The sequence below is a fragment of the Nothobranchius furzeri genome, chromosome 5, assembly GCF_043380555.1.
Source record: "Nothobranchius furzeri strain GRZ-AD chromosome 5, NfurGRZ-RIMD1, whole genome shotgun sequence".
Taxonomy (NCBI): Eukaryota; Metazoa; Chordata; class Actinopteri; order Cyprinodontiformes; family Nothobranchiidae; genus Nothobranchius; species Nothobranchius furzeri.
In genome coordinates, this window is record NC_091745.1 from 66,788,912 (window position 1) to 66,811,267 (window position 22,356).

The 22,356-nt window shown below is 41.0% G+C and overlaps 1 protein-coding gene across 5 annotated transcripts in view; it reads left to right on the plus strand.

Moving 5' to 3' along the window:
- bbs9 (Bardet-Biedl syndrome 9) overlaps positions 1-22,356 on the plus strand; it is a 186,496-nt gene that overhangs the window by 48,923 nt on the left and 115,217 nt on the right. For all 5 annotated transcript variants that reach the window (XM_015949922.3, XM_070551029.1, XM_015949923.3 and 2 more), the window contains 4 exons: positions 1,854-1,994; positions 3,755-3,850; positions 3,986-4,158; positions 4,371-4,523. In XM_015949922.3, the coding sequence (XP_015805408.3) occupies positions 1,854-1,994; positions 3,755-3,850; positions 3,986-4,158; positions 4,371-4,523 (563 nt within the window). The remainder of the gene's footprint in view (positions 1-1,853; positions 1,995-3,754; positions 3,851-3,985; positions 4,159-4,370; positions 4,524-22,356) is intronic.

Sequence of the window (22,356 nt, forward strand, 5' to 3'; positions counted from 1 at the left end):
TAGTCAATAATCAATCCTTCTAGATGGTTTATTATGGAAGAGCAACAGCAGTAGTGATCAGTTTCTGTTTTATGTTAATAAAATAAAAGTGAACACTCGTAGAAAACTAAACATCTGAAACAAAAGACCTAAGGACATGCAGATAGTTATCTGTGCAAAGACAAACATGAGAAATAAAAGTTTTCATTTAATTTCATGGTTGCAGAACTCTTCCAATTGCAACCACCTGTTGTTTTTCCTCTCACCCCTTTTATATTGAAACATGTATTCAATGGTGTTCCAGTGCTGACAAATTCACATTCAACACTTAAAAATCAGCTCTTCGGTAGATGGCACCTCGTTTGTTTGTGGTGCCGAGTTCTGATCGGTCTCCTGAAGATGGAGAAAGAGCCACAGAGGAAGGAAGATCCAGTCACAAAATGATTTATGTCTTTACTTCACTGACTATATTTCATATTCACCTAAATTAGGATAGTTTTGCTTTTGTGTGCCATGTTTTTTTTTATCTTTTTTTTCTTTTGGTCATCCAGTGGTTTCCAGAATTTCAGGATGTTATGAAATTCAACTTGGACCAGGATGAAGCTTGCATGAGTCAAACAGTCACAGTGAACATCTTTCCTTCCCCAATTATCATCTGTTTACCTTTAAACACAGTGGTTTGGCTTGACATGCTGCCTGCAATAATTCTCAGGTGACTGGGATGCTGGCTAAAATACCCAAACAGAACTACTTTATGCTAAAATAAAATAAATTCTTAACATCTGCAGGTCTTTGCAGCATTGGAAGTTTTTTTTTTAATGGTGTGAAACAGTGAACACACACCACAGATGATGATTATTTACCATATAACTGACAACATGTTTTGATAACCCTGTGTTGTGTTTCCTGGATGTGATTTGTTGTTTAACTTCTCAGTCACCCAGAACGGAGGGTCAATGACAAAATGAAGCATGTGAGGAGTGAAGAAACATGCCTACGCTCCTTTTACTCCTACAAGTGAAATCTTTGCTTTAACTCTTTTCGTTTTCTTGCTCTGCATCAGTTTCTGTATCAAAACTACATTTAATTATTCAATCACGTTCTGATTGCTTGTTGAGAATAGAAAGGTGGACAGTAGTTTTAGATAATTATTCTTATCTGTAACTTTTCAGAATGAAACCCATCCACTCCGCTGTTAGTCCTCCTTTTATTTCTGTTCCAGCCTCTTATGTTGATTTATATATGTAGTTTTTATTTATTTATTTTTTTGTGCTCGGCTCAGATTTTCTCCCTCTCCGGTCGTTAGCTCACCTCCTCTCCCTCGGTTACCTTGCTTCATCTTTTCTTAACAACTGTTTTCCCTTCATCCCTCTTTGCCGTTACTCTGTTATTCTTGCTAAATGTAGTTTTCTGCCAAGCTCAGCACTGCTTAGGATCAGAACATGGTTGTCGTTGGCCTTAACTCGCCTCCCCCTTTCTTCCTTTATTCCCTCATAAAGTTTCCCCCCGCTTGTCACCAAACTTCCCTTTTGGATCTCTGACCAACGCACCTCCACATTCGGTGTAGATATTAAGTCTCCTAGCATGTCAGGTAATCTGAACATCTACAGGGCTGCTTGTGTTAACAAATGTTGACCTGAATGTTGTTTGGAGAGAAAGCCTGGAGGTGATATGGTGACCCTCTTTGGTTTGATAAAGAGCTACCTGGAAGGGGTTGAGGTTTCTAAATTAAAAGATGTTCAGCAGGAAAAGAGCAACAAGGAAATGAGATTGGATGGTAGCTCTAAATGTCACACAGCTGACAGAGTTATAGCAGTAGAGTTGTAATAAAATGGAAAAGATATTTAAACTTTGAAGTTTTTACTTTTCCGCAGGAGTTCCCCGGGTTCTCCAATCCAGGTTCAGTCTTCCTCTGGCTTTGGTGTGTGTGCCCTCATCTCCAGCCAAAAACACCAAGTTTAAAATCACCGTGGACACCAACCAACCACCTGTTGACCTCAGCTCCATTTTTCGAGGTAAAACACTCAAACATCCCTGGGCTTTGGCCCGGTTCACATGGCAGAATCGAAAATTTGTCGAACATTTTTCAAAAAGTAAGGGACCTCACACATGGCAATAACATAACTGTCAGATAAAAGAATTTTAATCCTGCAGCATGTGGTGTATGGCCACGGGGCAGAAAAGAAACTTATTTCACTCCAGCGTTCCCAGATGAAGCCGGGGCGTACACTGTGTGACTTTTTCACTCATAGCGTTCAGCTCCATCTCGAACTGTACAACTTCCTCGCAAGGTTAAGCTCACAAATCATGTTCTTACCCTAGATGACCCTATGTGTGGTAGCAACACGCTGAAGCTAAAAATATTAGAAAAATAGTCGTTTTTACACAAAATCTCAGATCTTTGAGTCCAGAAACCCGGAAGACCTTGGGACTGCAGGTGGTCCTTCAGGCTTGCCGTAGGAGGGCACGCAGGGGCTTATTGGGGTTGGAGAAGGAAAACTAAAGAAAAAAGTAAACAATGCTTTTTTGACAAACGTCACTGTGTGTGGAGAAAAGTATTAAAAATCAAAGGAACTGACATGAGTTGACACAGAAATACCTTTGGAATTGGGCCGGTGCATGCACTACTACTAAATGTTCTGGTACTTTTTAATCGCAGCGCTGTGTCAACAACGTGATAACCTCACAAGGGATGGGCAAAATACCAAACATGTTTGATATTTGTGCGAGAGCAAGATTGCTGATCGGGAGCTGGTCGCGAGGTGTTAATCGCTTATTGTTACTTATTGTGTTTACAACACAATGTACAACTTGCCCTGACCCCAAAGATTCTACCACGAGTGGAAAATCGGCTCAAAAGGGGCCAAAAATCACATAGCGCACGCCTGATGCAGTATCTCACAAGACCTCTCGAGAGCAAACATGACTTCAGACTAAACAAACATGGTGGAGGAGAAGAGTGCAGCATACTTTCGTCACCTTGATTTCTAATTGGCTACATGCGTCACATTCAAATATTTTGTCCTCAAAATTAGACCAAGTCAACCCAGCAGGTTGTATTTCCCCAATTTATGAATGGAGCAGTCTCGACATCCTTTAGAGCGGACTAGAGCGCTCGTAACACACCACATCTGATTCAAAATGATCTTTAGAGCCACTATGGTAACCGGGCACGACCTAAACCGGTGAAATGGGGCAAGCATCTGCATAATAATCTCCCTGTTGATTTATCAAACAAGCAAAGTTTGACATTTTAATCTACATTCCAAAAATAAATCATCTGTTTTAGGTTTTAGTTTACTGCAAATTTTACAATAAAGCTTAAAAGTGCTGTTCAGCGACAACAGAAAATAAATAAAAACAAATACAATACAACTAAAATATGACTAATTGCAAAAATGTGCAAACCTCTTCAACCTAGTAGCAACAGTGAGATGTGTAGCCGTGTGTGTACATTTATATGAATAATCTGTTACGTGTCTGTGTGGCTGAGTGTTTATACAAATGTGTTTATGCATGTTTGTTTCAGCTGTGGGAACCTCTTTTCTGTTTCCCACTTATCTGACAATCAGCTAAATTCAGCAGAGCTGATGTTCAAACACACACTCAGTGCTGTGTGCTTTCTTCGTGCAGATGGGATCTGTGTGAGCTGCTGTTGTGTGTCTTTGTAAAGAGTGTGACTGTATCTTGTTCACCATTGTTGGCGCTCGGTATCATGACAGACCATCCTATCTGTTTCATCGCCCTATTTTCTGCTCTCTGTCTCCTGCTTCAGAGTTTTCAGCAAAAACAGAAGATAAGGATGGGAGTAGTTTGGCTTTCCAGCTTCTGTCAGGAACCAAAGTTACAGTTGTGGCCTCAAAGACCTCCCGTGAGTCCGACTTTTAACGCCACATGATATCAGTTACTTTAATAGAAGCTGGTTTACATGCTTTTACCTGCTTTTATGTACAACTCATACAGATTTCACCCTGAAACGGCATACCACTGTGTCTGTGTTTCTCAGAGCGCTACCGTATCCAGAGTGACAGTTTTGAGGACATGTGGTTAGTGGTGAAGGAATTGCTTCAGCGGTTCGATCAGCATTTCGCCAAACTGGGAATCAAAGACTTCAGGAAAAGTTTCAGCGGTTCTCTCCCTCTTCAGGACTACTTCCTGTCTGTAGACCATCACTTTCAGGTATTGGTGTTGTTGGTGCTGCTGTAACAAGCAAATTTCCCCACTGTGGAATCAATAAAGTCCATTCTATTCTATTCTATTCTATTCTATTCTGTTCTATTCTATTCTATTCTATAACAAAAAAATAATAAATATCAGAAAGGCTGGGAGAATAAATGTTTTTGTCTAATCACCATTCTGAAGTAAAACTTGTGTCTCTGTGTGTGTGTTAGCTGCGTGTTAGCGCTCAGCAGTACCAAGATCTGCTCTCCGAGCGAGCGGTCCAGTTCAGAGCCATCCAGCGCCGCCTGCTGACTCGATTCAAAGACAAGACCCCGGCACCTCTCCAGAACCTGGACACACTGCTGGAGGCCACTTACAGCCAGGTCAGTGACACACCGAGGTTTATTTATGAGAAATATGTCTGGTTTTGGGGTTTTTACGTAACTGCTTCACACAGTTAAGCCCAAACTCGCTACAACACACACCTGCAGTCTCATAGAGTGTGAGAGACATTGTACTGATGCCATAGGCGATAGGCTGTGACTGTTTAAGATTGTGTGTGTGTGTGTGTGTGTGTGTGTGTGTGTGTGTGTGTGTGTGTGTGTGTGTGTGTGTGTGTGTGTGTGTGTGAGTTTACACCTAAGCAGAGGAAGTCCATAAACTAGCATAATACAACCTTCACACTGTAAATCCTCACTGACACGTCGTCGCTGTGTGTCTGTGGATGTGCATCTAGCTGATATTTTGTGTGGCCATTTTGGGTTCTGGAATCTTTTAAGTGAGGACATTTATGGAATTTATGTGGGTTTGTTGCACGTTCCCCACTTCAGACTTTTACACAACACTTTCACAACTGGCCTGCTTTTTCCTGCATTGGTGAGACGTGATTGAGACAGAATGGGAGCTTGGCATCGATCCAATGCTGATACTCTACTGAGCAACAAAAATATAAACAGAGACGAGCTGGTGTGTGTGTGTGTGTGTGCTGCTATGTCTCCAAGCTTTTTCACCGGGCTCCTATGTGTTTTCTTTCAGGTTCTCAGGTATTTGGAGTTCAGCCTTATGTTCTATATCACGGTTTCTTTTGCTTCTGTTCTGACACAGTCTGGAATTCTCAGTCACTTAGAGTTTGAGATAGTTAGAAAACATTTTATTTAAAATATAAACTGTATTTTGAAGTGATTATTACCTTGCATATGGGGCATGCCATGCAGCAAGAAGGTCCTGGGTTCGCATCCCAGCCTGGGGTCTCTCTGCAAGGGGTTTGCATGTTCTCCCTGTGCACTTGTGGGTTCTCTCCAGGTGCTCTGTCTTCTTCCCACAGTCCAAACATCCGTTGGATTGATCTCTCTAAGTTGTTCTTAAATGTGAGTGTGTGTGGATGTTTGTTCCTGTGTGTCTCTGTGTCGCTCTGCAGTGGACTGGCTACCTGTCCAGGGTGTACCCTCCCTGTTTGCTCGGAGATTGCTGGAGATAGGCACCAGCCCCCCACGACCCTGCATGGGTGAGCGGGATGCGCTTGGTTCATCACTGCAGTTTTACTTAGAGGGGCGTCGATTCTCTGTTGTTAGCACCCTGGCAGGTGAGCCAGTCAGTGAGGGAGACAGGCTGGGGCATTCCTGCTCATGACTGATGATGATCGATTGATTGAAATGTGTTAAAGGTCACCTTTGTCCCACCAAAACCCGCTTGAAGCAAATAATAACTGCTAAATCACAATCAAAACCGCTCAGAGCTCAGATTATTTGTAATAAATTAAATTTAGATTTGAGGTAAGATATCAGGTTCCAGCATCTAGTTGTGATGATTAATGTTAGTGATGTGCTCTAAGAGATGTAAACGCTTGTTTTTGAGTGTAGCGAAGGTCATTAGACTGACTTTAAGTGGAAGCAGCTACAGCGCTATGCTAAAGTGGTGTGCGAGCATGGAACTGCTGTAGTGTCACTGCTACAATGTGGGAGAAGAAGTGATTATTGCTTGCTTCCGCTGTTTACTCGAGACTCAGAATTGGCATTCATCTCTTCCACAGTTCATTAACATCTCATTAATGTAACAGAGCTGGGTGACATCATCTCTTCATTAGTTGTTAAAGCTGTCTGTTTGATCACAGTTCCTTTGTTCAAACCGTGCTGTAACATTACATCCGTGCAATTTTAAAGGATTCTGAGTCTCTGTTTGCAGCTTAGTGAGAGGAAATGAACGAGCTCGTTGAAGGTCCAATGACGTTTAAACTCAAATAAACAGAGCTCACGTTAAGCTGGCTACATTTTCACGAGAATAAGCTATCTCAGAGTGTCTAATCTAAACATGTCTGCCTTAAATGATAACAGGTTAAATCTGTTTAGTCGACAGCTTGCAAGTTTTATGTTTCATAAAACTTCAATATGTGTTGAGATGCTGCAATGCCAAGATCATTTTTACAGACAGAAGCTGGAGCATCAATGCATAAACCCGTCTCCTTTGTTTGATTGACTCTGGGCTATGAGAGCACGCACTGGACCTCAGCGCCTCTCTAGCTGGCTGCTTTAAAGGCAGACAGAGATTGCAGGCACAGCTGCAAAAGTAAAATAGAAGTGATTGCTATGATTGACACAACAAATTGCCTAATCCTGGACACGTTACTGTGAAGGAGTGTCTCTTCAGTCTGCACAATGAGCCGTTAGCTTCGATCCACTTTATCGGTCCAGACTTCACGTCATGTGATTTAATGCCTTCAGCTCTGCTGTTGCCAGGCTACAAACACAACACCTAATATGTTCCAGTCTGGAGAGTTCAACCACGCCTCCATGTCTAAAACTATTCCAGTTTTGCAGCACTTTGGTTACAGGAGTGAAAACATTGCATTTTTTTAATGCAAATAATAACAATGTGTGCAACTCTACTTTCTTTTACATCTTTTTCACAGGCTGTGTTATTTTTTTAGCCTAAACTGAAAAAGAGGTGTTTGCTACCATCTTTAATAATTCATCACCAGGGAGATGTTGCAGGAACACACGAGTTTTCCTGAAGTCTTTTACAGAAAATGCTTCACTATAAAACTTTGTATGACCGTGTAACTCACACGGCTGACCTTCAGTCCATCAGAGTATATCCTTTCAGAACGCCACTGTCCCACATCGTTCCAGCACTTTGTTGCTGGGACATCATGACTTTGCCGCCTCTAGATAATGTTTTCTGATGTCGCTCCTGTCTATCATTCTTTCTTTCCCTCAGTTTTTCTATCTCTGTTTTCTTCTCTTCCCGCTATCCAACGGCTTGTATGCGGGAAGTTTCTGACACACTATACACTCTGTAATGTATACACACCCCCATAATGGAGGCTATTGATGGCTGGTCGGAAGAGTGATGAATGCGTCAAATTAATAATTCATGTCAGTATTAAGAGTCATGCTTCCGAGGGCACGGCCAGCTCAGCACTTTCTTTACTGTAACAAGAAAGTGTTTTATATGTTTGATAGTGGATGGATGAGAAAACGACAATATCCAAAATGCTATTAATTTGTTCCTATTTATTATCTTTTTGTTTTTGTCAAATTTAAGTGATATTGTGATTTGTTTTCGGATAAAGAGCAAACTAATTTATTTAAAACAATTTCCAATGAAATGTATGAGTACCAGATGTAATCAGAATCAGAATCAGAAAAAATATATTTATCCCCGAGGGGCAATTAAAAAAATAACAGCAGAGCAGCATGATGTTGGACATACAAACATTGAATAAATAGGCAATAAGTAATGGGATGAAATTACTGTTTTTCCCCTCCTCTGTACAGAACTAGTCTGCATGAGATATGGTCTCAAGGTCTCATGCATTCACTTCTAACCTGCCTATTTTCAGCTCAACAGAAGAATGAAGAATGAACTCTTTTCTTTTAATTAATCAAAGAACTCTATTTTAATGAAGCTAATCCAACCAAGTGTTAGTCAACAAATAAGATGTGACCAATCTGTGAAATCAAAATATTAATTACTTTATTATAATCCTATAGAATATAATAAGTAATATGACTTTAAATGTTCCAACAGGACTCATTTCACGTAGCGTTAAAAGACATGACACATTCCTTTCACTGATCCAATCAGAATCTAACAGATCTGACGGAGGCGTGGTTTTGATGGTGTTTGGTAACTCTGTCAACTTTTCATTCGACCATAAACTAAAACATCCAAAGTATAAAACTATGCCCACGTCATCTCTAACGCCAGTTCAAAGCGTTCCAGAGAAGTTGTCGGAGTGGCCAATCCGAAACCTTCCTCTTTAACAGAAAGAACAACGACAAGCTGGAAAATTTGCTTTGTTCCAACTGCTGCAACGGTTCCTTTCTAAATAAAAGCTGAACCATCAAGACCCAGGCTCGGGTCTCACCAGACGCCAACAAATTGTCGCGACCCGGAAGTATCTCACAGACTGGACTGGTCGGCAACCGCTGCTTTTCCTACCGGCTCGGTTCCAGAGAAGGTCAAGCTGGACCTCGACATTTCTGATCTAAAGGGGACTTCCTGAAGGGTAGGTAGACCGGCAAATGGCGTTGAATGTGTTTATGAATCTCCTAACCAAAGCTTAATGCGAAGACATCACCTTCAGTTCCCATCAGAACTAATCGCTTCTTCAGATTTGCTGGTTTTGATCAACATCAAATGTCATCCATTCACCGTCTCATCCACTTTAGTTACACCATACCTTTAGTGCTTAAAGTAAGTCTAGTTTAATTTGTTAGTAATAAAATTCTTAACTTTTAAACTTGACTCTCTCTCTTCTGTTGTCTCTGAGTGAATATGAAGCTGTTATCTAATCCCTACATTAAAAAGATCCAATCTTCTGGTTTAAATAACCTCACAGATCCGTAAGGTGGATTTCATATTTTCTATGGAATCCTACGTCTTATGGCATATTAAATAACATGTAATTTAAATCATTACACACAAAATGTTTGAGTACCAGAAAATGTATAAATGATTTTGACTTAGTGAATTTTAACTTTTAATAAGGGATGCTCGGTATTGGCTTTTTTACCGATACCCGATTTATCGATATTGGCTGACTCTTAATTTCCAATACCGATATAGATCGATAACCAATATGTGCTGTTCCCCCGTCATAAAACCATTTCTTGTTCTTTTCCTACACAGTTTAGTAAAAAGTAGTTTCCAACATATTTTAGCTGGATTCTCTAGCCATTTTCTTTGATACATTTTCAAAAGATGGATCAAAATAGCGACAGAAATAAGAAGTTGGCACAAAAACCATGAACAGAGTCGATGGAGTATTCGCATTTCATCACGCATGAGACCGTGTCATCAGCAAGGAGGACGCAGACAGTAGAGGGCGACACCGTCCTCTGCTGCCCGCGGGTAAAAGGAAGTGATGCCACCAACACCTGCGATCTCTGATGATGGCTAGAGATACTAGCTAAAACTTGTCAAGTAAAAAATATTTTTTTATTAAATTTTGTGGGAAAAGAACAAAGAATGAATTACAAATTTAAAACAGAATGAACGTACAAAAGAGTTTAAAACATTTTAGGTTACTAACATATCATGCTTATATTTTAAAACATGTTGTGCTAAATCACAACTTCAATTCATATTAGTAATCAGAAAAGTACCATGTTTATTTTGTCTCCATCAACAGCTGAATCTCATTCTCCCTAAGTGTGATGCTAAGATCTGTGTATTAGGTAGTAATTATTATTATTTTTTATATGTATATTGCATCTGTGGTGATAAAACATTTTTATCTTCAGATAAGAAAAAAAAATAGCCCTGGGTGAAGATTCTTATTTTTGTTTTAATAATTTGTTAGCTGGCTAGCTACGTGTAGCTACACGTGCTGTAAGGACAGCAGATCCTCACTACACAGGGCAAATTTCTACCACACAAGTTGTGCCAAATAAATTAAAATATCTCAAAAACTTGACCTCAGATCTTTCAAATTTCCCTATCCAATCCAGTCCAATCCAATCCAAATGTATTTCTACATTTTAAAACGTCACTGGAGCTGACCAAAGTGCTGAACAGCATAAAAACTAAATTTAAAACATGGCCAATAAAAGAGAGTAATGAAACAAGTACAATGATATACACTAAAACAGCAACTGTGGCATCCAGGCGAACATAATTAAGTCAACAATTGAAGGCAAGGGTACAATAATAAGACTTGAGACTGGACTTAAAACGCTCGAGGGAAGGGGCTTGCCTAACACGAATAGGGAGAGCGTTCTGCAGCATAGGGGCAGCATGCAAAAAAGTAAGCTTTCCGTAAGCAGTAAATCTTATAACAGATCCAGTTGATAATGATGGTTCAGCAGCTCGCAAAGACCGTTTTGGGTTATAGCTTTGATGTACATATGATATGTGCATGGTATGTAAAAGTTGGGTCATTAACAGACTAAAAACTGATAACGATGTTTTCCGATCTCAAATGTTATGCTGATATTGGCCGATATTAATAGCAGACCGATAATATCGGACATCCCTACTTTTAATCATTCTCCTCCTTCACAAGCACATCAACACCTCCAACAAACAACCAGGTATGTGAACAAATGTTTTTTTTTAGTAAAACCCCACCACCAGGTGAAAGTTTGTTTTTCTGTTTAGAAAGTCGAGAATTTATGGAGGTTTACCTCATGAAGCCATGGCTCCATGCCTGCAATCACACTGTTGTTAGAACAGTAAAGGAATGTGTGGCCAATCAGGAATGTGGGTGAACCAGGCACCTTTTTCATTTGGGCTCCAAGGAATGTCTGCTGGGTAAATTTTCTGCATCAATCTTGGATGATTGGGGGAAGGAATTTCCCCCTCGTTAGCGGTGTGTCTCCACATGCAGTGGCCAGTCATCACCAACAAACCGTCAGAGATAAGAGGGAAAGGCTCTCCCTGTGAGAATACTCTGTGGTCGGCTGCGCATTTATGCAGCAGAGGATAATATTTCCATTGTTCATGTTGCTTTTGTAGACCTATATTTTATTCATGAATTCCCAAGCTCTAGTAAGCCTCGTCTTACGTTGTGTGTGTGTGTGTGCAAACTCCAAAAATGTTTTTATCTGCCGGCTACAGCGGCCAAATTCCAAAATATACCCAAAGTGTCGCTTATGATTTATGACTTTCAGAATAAAGTAAGACCCTTGAACGATGATTTGTGATGTGTCATGGAGCAGACAAGCCAGCTATAGACAACATTCACCAGCTTGTTTTGGCGGCTCTAGGTTACCTTCAGCTCTTCTCTGACTGGTTTTAGGCGTTTTTCTCCTTTTCCTCTCTCCCTTGTCACTCCTTAAAAAGCCGTAAGTTTTAACGGCCTCTGTATTTTACACTGTCCCCTCTAACTGCTGTCTGATTAATCTTCAGCTGCTCAAGGATAGCCTAGCATTAGCACTCTAAAAGTTAAGGGGTAGCATATAGGTGTCACTCAAACAAAACCTAAAAGTCTGAAACAAGTTTGTGGGAAATGAATGAAGAAAAGGCCAAAGGAGGTTGAGAGGGGGAGGTAGTCTTTTCAGCTTCCATAAATATTTTCCTCAGTACTGTTTCCTCTGGAGGTGAAACACACATTATTTGTTAGTATTAGCGTTAGCGCTGTGCTAGCAAGAGCTGCTGTCTGGGAAGTGGACAGCAAGGGGGTGGGGAGGACTTTGTGAGTTAGTCTGGGCCAAACCAAGCTCAGGCTCTCTGTAATTATAAGTTCAAACGCTGGAAGAGGGTGGCTCGCTGACTGACGGGGTGACTGACAGGCCGTCCAGGGGCCGTGCTGGCCCCTAATGTAGGCTTCTGGTAGACAGCAGCTTGATTTATCTGGCCCCAAATGGAGCTCTAGAAACGGTCAAACACAGATCCCACTGTGGAGAGTGGGACCACCACCATTAACAGCTGGGCCTCTCACGTCTCATATGTAAGTGTGTGTAAGCACCCGTACAAAGTAGGTGCACATCTATAGTTGATGTATATATTTGTGTAATTATACTTTATTTAGTCATTAGGATCTTTTCATGTTCATGACTGAATGTGTGTTCTGGTAGAATCTGGTGGGTGATTTTGTGATAGCTATGGCTGCATGGTGGTGCCTTGCAACGGAAAAGGTGTCAGGTTCAAATCCTGGATGTGGCTTTTCTGTGTGGAGTTAGAACATTCTCCCTAGCCATACATATGTGGGGGTTTCCAGGTACCCCGTCTTCCTCCCAAAGACCAAACACATGCATGTTTGGCTAATTGGAGACACTAAATCAGGAGTAGGCAACTGTGGTCCTCAAATGCCCCTACCCACCATGTTTTAGTTGTTTTTCCTGCACAAGCACGCATGATTCAATGATTGAATCAACTGTTCAGCAGGTCATCAAGCTCTGCAGAGACATGTTAATCTCAGAAACCTCCAAATTTTAGAAACCCTTATCCAAATTGCTGTACACCATTCAAGCAAAACCCAATTAAACAATCAACACCAACAATAAAAGAAAGAGAAACAAAACCACAACCAGGAAGGAAAACCCAACATGCATGTTTGGGTCAAGATGAAGTAGAACAGTCGTGCTGTTGCAGACAAACCTCAAAACTCTAAACTTTTCTATTTTGAGTGAATTTATCTTACATCCTCTATATTTTTGCTACTTGAGATCGAGACTCCTCGACTCGCATAAGGAACTTGAGAACCCTCACAAATCGTTCAAGTCATTTCAGAAACTCCCATGTGAGTGATCAGTCGCTGACAGTTGTAGCCCAGTGAGATACTGGCTTAAGGAGCGACACGTGCATTCGTGTTACCCCATCAGATGTTATCACACAGAGATAATTCTTCGTACACAGACTCACAGAAAAACAGTTCAGCACAAGTAGACAGCATGATTGGAATCTACCCATCTTAGGTCCCACTTGGGTTCTCGTTTACCATAAGGACCAGGACAACCCTCACAGATTTATGGCCATTGCATTACCGCTATATATCAAATGTCAATGCTTTATGAGCAGGAAATGTAGAACCTTTGGAAGTGCTGAGTGCTTATTCACATTCTTTATTACATACATTTTTATTTATGTTATAATTTTACAAAGAAGATGAATGAGAAAGAACTTAATGCTTGTTGTTAGAAGCTTTTGTTACGGTAGAGCACATATCTGTGCATCCTGGACATCCTGCTTTTTTCTATCACTTTGTGCTTGTGCCTCAGAGGACCGCTGGTACATTATCACATTAACAAGTGTGTGTTTAAGTGGTGAATGGCCTGTACTTGTATAGTGCCTTCTTGGTTTTACAACCCCCAAGGTGCTTCACAGCAAAATCAGTCATTCACCCATTCACACACAAACATTCACACACTGGTGGTGATGAGCTACATTGTAGCCACAGCTGCCCTGGGGCACACTGATAGAGACGAGGCTTGCCGAACACTGACGGCACCGGTCCCTCTGACCACCACCAGCAGGCAAGACGGGTTAAGTGTCTTAACCAAGAACACAACAGCAGCAATCTCTGATTGGAGCCGGAATTGAACCTGCAACCTTTCCATTACTGGACAACCCGCTCTCCCTCCTGAGCTACTGCTGCCCTGTTTATAAGAGGAGGCAGAACATGTGTGCTTATGTTGTGTGGACAGTAGTCCCTCAGGTGCCTTGTGTGTTTGATTCCTAGAATAAAGGACAGACGGGTGCGTAGAAACCACCTGTCTTCCCCTCTAAATACTTTCATAACTTCCCACAGAAGATGTAGAACAAACACGTTTTTAACCTCTCTCTCACTTGCACACACACACACACACACACACACACACACACACACACACACACACACACACACACACACACACACACACACACACACAGAGAGAAAAGGGGTTTACCTTCTTTTTTGCTGACATTTTGACTACTCCAGGAGCCTTCTTCAAAGCTTGCTGCTGTAACAACAACAGCAGCGGTTGGTACATTTTCTCCATTTACCAACTGCTACAAGTTGAGTGTCTTAAGCTTCAGTTTCACACACTGCGAAAATCCTCATGCAGTGTTCTGTGAGGCTGCCATCAGTTTCTAAAGGAGACATCTATGTACAAAATACCCCGCAGCCAGCATACAACAGCATGTTGTACTTGTCATCTAAAAAAGTGAAAAATCCCCCCCCCACCCCCCCCACCCCCCCGCTCCCGCTTTTTTCACAAGTCGAACTCCGTGTATTTATGTATAAACGCGTTTGTCAGATGTACATCAAAAGCTTAAATGTCACAGTCTGTTTTCCACACTTATTTCATACATGAAACCATGAGGCCCTATAGGTCAGATCTGAATGCATGATGAGATTTCACGTTTGTTTTTCCATAACAAAATATTTTCAGTGAATCGTTTAGTCATAAAAAAATAATTTAGACAATTTGTTGGGTTTATTTTTTCAGTTATTTTGAATAAAAATCTTTAATCCCGAGCCATTAAGGAGTTGGTTTAAAGATAAAAGGTTTGACATTGGGCTCTGTTCGGTCATGTGATAACACATCTGTTTGATGAGGCTTTGCTTCTCACTACAAACAAAAATCTGCTGTATTTGGAGTCTGGCTCATTTTTTTAAAATTTCTTCTAGCTTGATCAGGTCAAGTTTCATTTTCCTTATTTTCTTTAAAAAATAATCAGGTTCCGGAATCTTTAAATGCTGAAGTGGCTGTGGGTGGTGTAACTCCCAGTTCATACCTGCTCCATCAAGGTCAAGCCAAAGTTTTGGGCCTGACTCTGCTCTAATTTGAAAGTGATGTTAAATAAAAAAGCATGGAGGGATGAGGAGAGAAGTTAGGATGAAGCATCTGCGCTGCTCTTTATCAGACAGGCATAGATGACCTGCCAGAGGATTTCCTCATAGAAGTGGTGGAGCTGGAGGAGACTTTATTAATAACATATGGATGTGGTCAGGAGTGGGAGGGGATCCGAGGGAAAATTCAGAGAAAGATAGAAGAGATGGAGAGATGAAAAGGCAAAGACTAGAACGATTTAGAAATACAAAGAATGAGCATTGTGTGTATGTACATGGAAAAGAAAAATGATGAGGAGGTGGACCGAGGGAGTTCAAAGACACATGAAAGAGACCGAGAGATTGGAATAAAAATTAGATTAAAGCCTTCGCTTTTTGCACGTGCACTGTGGGTCCAAAATTCTCCCGAAATATTCCGGAGGGGCTTCATGCGAGAATGCAGATGTCTTCGGCATTCAGTCCAGACTTGTTGCTGAGATTATCCATCCAGGTACCTTTGTGAGAAGGCTGAACATCGGCAAGTGATTAAGTCCTCTGCAGTTTACCCACAGTTATATTTCCAGCTGTGAGGAAGCATATCTAGAGATGGATCTTCTTCTGTAAAGTGGAAGTCTGAACAGATTCCTCAGAGAATGTCTAGTCCTAATTTTCTATTCATTTCTGAATGCAAATGTTTGACAAGTGTTAAAGTGCAAGAAGGAAAAAGGACAGCATGCTGTATTTGAGTACCAATAAAACCTGAAGGAACCTCATATAGATTAGGGTAAAAAAAATATATTTTTTATATTTTTATTGCTGTGGAGTTAAAAAAATAGTAACACAAAGTCAGTTTAAATATTTAGACCTATTTATTCAAAACAACATATACAGGTGAAATAACAAGAAATCATAAAAAACAAATCAGGATGTCTGTAAGTGAACTCCTCACCCCTAACTAATTCCTGTCATACTAGTTTGATTGTGACAGAACTTTGAATGTGTCCCAGGGGAAAAGGGGAACATTGGGTTTGAATGGGACATTGTCAAGGTGGCCGACGGGAGCTGTGTCCGCAGGGTGGTCGGTTCTTGTAGTGGGCAACCCCCCCCAAACCCGCTGGTAGACACTGGCAGTTAGCGATGCTGTCAAGATGAAGAAAGAGTTCTGTGTCGTTCTTTTGGCCTGTGGGACTCTAGAGGCAGTCCAAGCAGAATCTGGCTCGGGTGGTCAGGGAGGCCAGAACCTGGGCATGGGAGGAGTTCGGTGAGGCCATTAAGGAAAAAGTTCTATATGGCTTCGAGTAGTCCTGGTCCACCGTGCAGAGTCTCAGGAAGGGAAAGCGGTGCACTACCAACACTATTACTTATAGTAGACGGTGTGCTGCTGACTTTGGCTCAGGATGTTGTAGATCATTGGGCGGAGGACTTCGAAGACCTCCTCAATCCCACCGGCATGCCTTCCAGTGAGGAAACAAAGTCTGGGTTCTTTGGGTCGGACTCTCCAATCTCTGGAGCTGAGGTCACTGAGGTGGTCAAAAAGCTCCTCAGGGCAGGGCCTCAGCGATGGATGAGATCAGCCCGGAGCTTCTTAATTCTCTGGATGTTTAGTTGACATGGCACTGCGATATTGCGGGGACATTGGGGCAGTTGGATAGGCAGACCATGAAATGAAACAATTAATAGGGGTGTGCCATCTTAGGTACCTCACAATCTGATTAGATTTTTATTCAGAGTCCTGCAATTCCATTATTAAACCGTTATCACGATTACCACAATTTTTGATGCATTTTTTACCATTTAGTTTGTTTTTGTCTTGCATCGTTGCTTTTTTCCTACTCTTAAATTAATTCAGCACACATTAATTTCAGTTACCAAATACCTTTTACTCCACTATATTCATGTAAGACTGAGGCCCTGTCCACACGTAGCCGGGGATCTGCCAAAACGTAGATATTTTTCTACGTTTTGGCCTGTCGTCCACACGAAAATGGAGTTTTTTCACACGAAAACGGATCTTTTTAAAAACTCCGGCCAAAGTGAAGATCTGCGTTTTCTCCGTTTTGGGTGTCTGCGTGTGGACAGACAAAACCGGAGTTTTAAGGTCTGCAACGTCACTTTCCGCGACAAAAAATGCTGACATCACGTGTGCGACCTGTCGGACACCGGCATCATGGAAGCCTTCAGAGCTGCGCTCTGTCACTACCTGATCCATCAATTGTCCAAGCGCTTTTTGCTTGTTTGTTTTTGCAAGCGGAATTACCAATGAATTACTGCTCCTTGCGGAAGACCACAGACGAAGGACGAGGTTAAGAACGGGGGAAGTACTGCCGCCTACAGGTCTGGCATGTCCTTAACAACGTATTTATCCAGGTACGTGTGGACAGAGTTTTTTTTAAAAACGAGGTGGTGTGGATGCAAGTTTTTGGAGGGGCGGATATTCGTTTTTAAAAAACCCCGGCTACGTGTGGACTAGGCCTGAATGTATGCCTTACAACCTTTTGCATGAAATCTACAGGAAAAACATGAATATTGAAATAAACATGGGCAGTCAGTTTTGCTTTTGTAAGCCTAATCAGCCTTGCAAAGCTAATCACAGAGACGGTCCCATTGCACCTACTTTATACCTCATCTGGTAATATGCTGGTGGGTTTGCAGTCATCTGGTAATTTTTGTAAAAACACATGATCACACCACATTACTGCCACAGGCTGACCACTTATAAATGACCAAACGATCCCTGGTTCTGCATCAGCTTTGCAGCAAAGTAATCATAGTTTTTTGAAAAAGGCAAGTTTTATTAATCTTTCCTCGGCTGTTGGTTGGTCAGGAGGAACGGCCACTGGCTTCTTCTTTTCTCTAACCCGGAATGGAAACTTTTAAGATGCTGTCACATGTTACTGTTGCTGTTGTATTTTATTTTAGTTTTACACAACTTTCCTTTAATGCTGATGAGTAAATCCCATGCTGAATGTCTGAAGCTTAGAAACAAGCTCCCACCTTTGCTGTTTTGCTTTTTTCGCTGGTCCGTCTTCAAAAGTGCCTGAGTGGCACACAAAACTTTCATCTTCCTGCCATGCCTTGCGGCTATTTTTTGGCATTCATGCATAACCATTTATGAAGTTTCACAAATCGATTTTGAATCGGCACGTCACATCACGCACGATACATCAATTAAATGTTGAATCAGCACACCCTTAAGAAACACATACAGTATGAAATAAATGAATTACAAGGAAAACGACCAAGTAATCTAATAGCTTTTAAACTGAACTAAACTTGAAAAATATATCAAACATGAGTAAAATCAAACAGAGGTACCTTTGGTCAGGAAAAATATTTTAAAAGCTATGATACTCACATGCTTACTACGTCATTTCTCACTTTGTCTTGTCTGGTTTTATGCTCTTCTAGTGGACATTGACAGGTCAAATCCAAGGGGCGACACCGGGATCTTTGTTCACTGAGCATATTGTTGGTTCAAACCTCCAGCCCTCCTCCTCTTTATCTTTTTTCTGGCACAGAAATTTTAACCGAAGCATTCAAAACCGCAGAGCGCTGTTTACATTCTGCTTTGGTCGTGGGACGCTTTTGTTTGGCTGTAGTGTAAATGGAATAAAGTTTGTAACTCACAAGATGATATGTGAAATTTCATGCTGTTCACCACAAACCGTAAACTTATATGCTTTCATTTACGTTGCAAGTAAAAAGACCTCACTGAAGTGGCGATTGAAAAGGTCCATTTGTGTGGTGTGCTTTCCACTTATAGACACGAGTGCTGTAATTTAAAAGGGAAGATGAAGCATTAAATAGGCAAGGAAAAACCGCTATATTGCAATAGTCTGTAACAAATAGATACTAGTAACAGGGTATGTCAAGAAAATAAACTTTCTAAAATAACTATTTTCTGACGTGTCAGACTCTGCATCTGCTCAGATCTGCTAAATTATTTTAGTTATGATTGTTCTCTTTTAGTATAAGATTTACGCACCAAGCAATCACATTTGAAATCCATAAATTGGATAATTTAATAAAGTGATAAAGATACGTTTCATATCATATTTGACAATTGTCACATAAAACGTTGTAGGGCAAACTTACAACACCCTGTTAAACCAATTAAAACTTTTACATCATTTTTCTTGACACACAATTATTTATCTTCCACCTACTCAGCTTGTTTTTTTTTAACTATTGGCAATAACCTGAGCTTTAGTTGACTCTGGACATGTGGACATGTGATCTGAGGTCTACTGAACTGGCAAACATCAACGCTACCACATGAAGGCTATATTCACGGAGAGAATATTAATCCATAATAGCTGGAAACATTGCTTGTCTCAATTTACTCTGGTTTAATGTGAGCTAATTTCATCTGGCACTCTTTTCAAGTTTCTCTTTATAGCTATCTTATCCAAGTAGATGATTTAAACTTTAAATTGTTTGCATAAATAGTATTATTTTATTTTTAACAATTCTGTCCAGGTTTTAGGAGGATGTCTTTGTCACTGCCAGTTTATTGAATTGGTTTTCATCAAGTTTTCTGCATCAGTGTTTTAGATCTTTTTATTTCAGTTTTCACTTTGTTATACAGAAGGATAACTACATGCGTTTGCTACACTTTAATGCTTTTATTGACAATTACGTTAAGTTTGTACAAGTCAAGATTCTCACTGTTGGTCCTTTTTTCTCAAGACCTCTGCAGTTCACCCTGGCATGCTTTTGGATCTGATGGAATCCCATTCTTGCACTACCAATATTTAGAGTTTGTCTGAATTTCTCAGACTCTTGTGGATTGACCATTAGTTCTCAATAGGATTAAGGTCTGAGGAGTTTCATGAACATGGAGTTAAAAATTAGACGTTTTGTTCTGCAAGCCACTTAGCTATCTGTCACTGTAGCCCTGTGGCATTTTGCTCCATCATGCTGGAAAAGGCATCCTCATCTAACAGTCTTTGGATGTCTGGGGTAGTTCCTCTGGGTGGATGTTTAGGGTCTGTTCTTTTGTCATGGCTGTGTTCATAGGCTGTGAGTAAGTCCACTCCCTTGACTTAAAAGCAACCCCTCATAGGGTCCCAGGAAGTAAGGCTGAACAATTTATGTATTGTTTTCAGACAGCGTAATCACGTGATCACTAAAGCTATTGGGTGTTTTGCAGCACTTCTGACTGACCTAGGATTTGCTGTGTCAACTATATCACACATCCATGGTTTTCTTTTGAAAGTGTTATGCCTGTAGAAGCAAGTGCTGGGGGAGGGGATTAGCTGGATTAGCTTGATGCTTGAGCTAACACAGTGATGCACCAGCGCATTTGCCTGTTTTTCTGGAGATTTTTTTGGTTTGGTGCTTCTAGGGCCAATATTATTTATAGCAGTGATTGATTGTCTTTTATATACAATTTTCTCCTGTTCGTCCTCTCTGTTGCTCCTTTCTTGCATGGGTTGTGTGTGAGAAGGAAGGACAAACAGGCTGGTTCTTCTGCCGTGATAACACTAGGCTGACTGGAATGGTTAACTTATCCTTTTGAAAACTTTTGAACTTTTCTGATTGAACAAAACCGTTGCAGAGCTACCTTTAGATTTTATTCAGTAATAGATTTTAAGGTTCTGATGGTATGTGGATGTATGTAAATGTTACTGTGCATTGTTAATATTGGGCTGAAGCTTGATTTGAAAAAGATTGTGAATCAAATAGAAATGGTAATTTCTACCAGAAAAGTGGCTTCTTTGCTGCCCATCTTGACACCAAGTCATCCCCTAAAAGTGTCTTTTTCTAGGCTTCCATCATAAAAACCAAGGCAACAAACTTAGTAACAATATAATATTTGTCTTTCTACAAACTGCTGGCCACAGCTATAGATCTTCCAGTCATATGTAAACAATGTTGAAATACATATTTTTACTACTATCAAATTAATGATATTGTGTTTCATTTTCCAATGGGCTCAAATAAAAAAAAACATTTCAGTCTAAAAGTCTCTTCAAACGTAAAGCATGCACATTCTAGAACAAAGTACATGTGTGCAGACTCATAGACACGCATTGCCCTCATAAAAGAAATATAACCATATGCCTCGGATTTCTGATTGAATAAATTCCTGTTTGTTAAGGAAATAGCAATGCAACAGTGATCTCTGTTTAATTTGTGCTAAATATAGCTGCACAGAGCATGTCATGTGGTCCAAATGTATGGAAACCATGCACACAATGACGGGTTGGCAGGTTGTTGAACTAGAATAATATACACATCTACATTAAGAACTGTAGCTAATGGATCCTGATCTGGTTCTGGAAAGAATGTATGTTTACATGTTTGCTTAAGAAGCAACATCTGATTTCTGTTATTTGTTTAAAGGTTGACACGAAACAACTTTTTAAATGTAGTTTGTTAGATTCCTTTCATCTCTTCGTTTTATCCCTAACTTTGTACTTCTGAATATATGATTTCATCACAAATGCATTGCTTGTATAAGTAGAGTAGAAGGTTTTCCTTTTTTTATTGTTTGATGATGTTTCACTTCTCATTTAAAAGGTGTTGCTTTCAAATGAAAGTACAACGTCTTAAAAAAAAGGCAGGAAGACCAGTTTCCTTCTGTTTAGTTTTTAGAATCACCAGATTCTGGATAATGGAGAGATTCAGTCTAAAGGCAGGGAACACCCAAGATAGGTCACCGCACCCCTAGGAAACCACAATTGAGACAGACATCTTTTCACACACTCACGTGTAATGACAATTTAGTGGCCAGTTATCGTAGCCGATCAGAGAGAGAGAGAGAGAGAGAGAGAGAGAGAGAGAGAGAGAGAGAGAGAGAGAGAGAGAGAGAGAGAGAGAGAGAGAGAGAGAGAGAGAGAGAGAGAGAGAGAGAGAGAGAGAGAGAGAGAGAGAGAGAGAGAGAGAGAGAGAGAGAGAGAGAGAGAGAGAGAGAGAGAGAGAGAGAGAGAGAGAGAGAGAGAGAGAGAGAGAGAGAGAGAGAGAGAGAGAGAGAGAGAGAGAGAGAGAGAGAGAGAGAGAGAGAGTTCTCCCTTGAGCATCTGTCTGTTTGCCAGGGCAAGAGCTCCGATGCAGAGAATAGGAGCACACACACACACACACACAGCTATTCTTTTCTCCCGTTCCCACACTTAATGGTAGCTCCGGATCGGCAGCTCTGTGCTACAGACAGAAGTTTACTCAACAGCATCCAGCATGAAAATGAATCACGCATGCGTGAAACCCCCCGCTGGCTCATTCTTCTCGCAGATCGGATATGGTAGGCTTAATTTCAGCCGGCCAGTCAGTCCGTAATGTTGCCCCGGTCCCAGTCTGACCGCTGAGGAGAAGGTCTGAGAAAAAGAGTTGACTTGGCACCAAAAACGCAAATCGGACCTGTGTGTGAAACCAAATTCCGGTGCCGTTCGGTACCGTATGGGCCCGTGCCAAAGCCAATGTGTAAGCGCCATTAGGTGAGTTCAACCTGGGCCGGGTGGGAACAGCTTGTCCCCGCGTGGCCAGGTTTTGTTTAAACTGCTTTCTCAGGAACACAGATG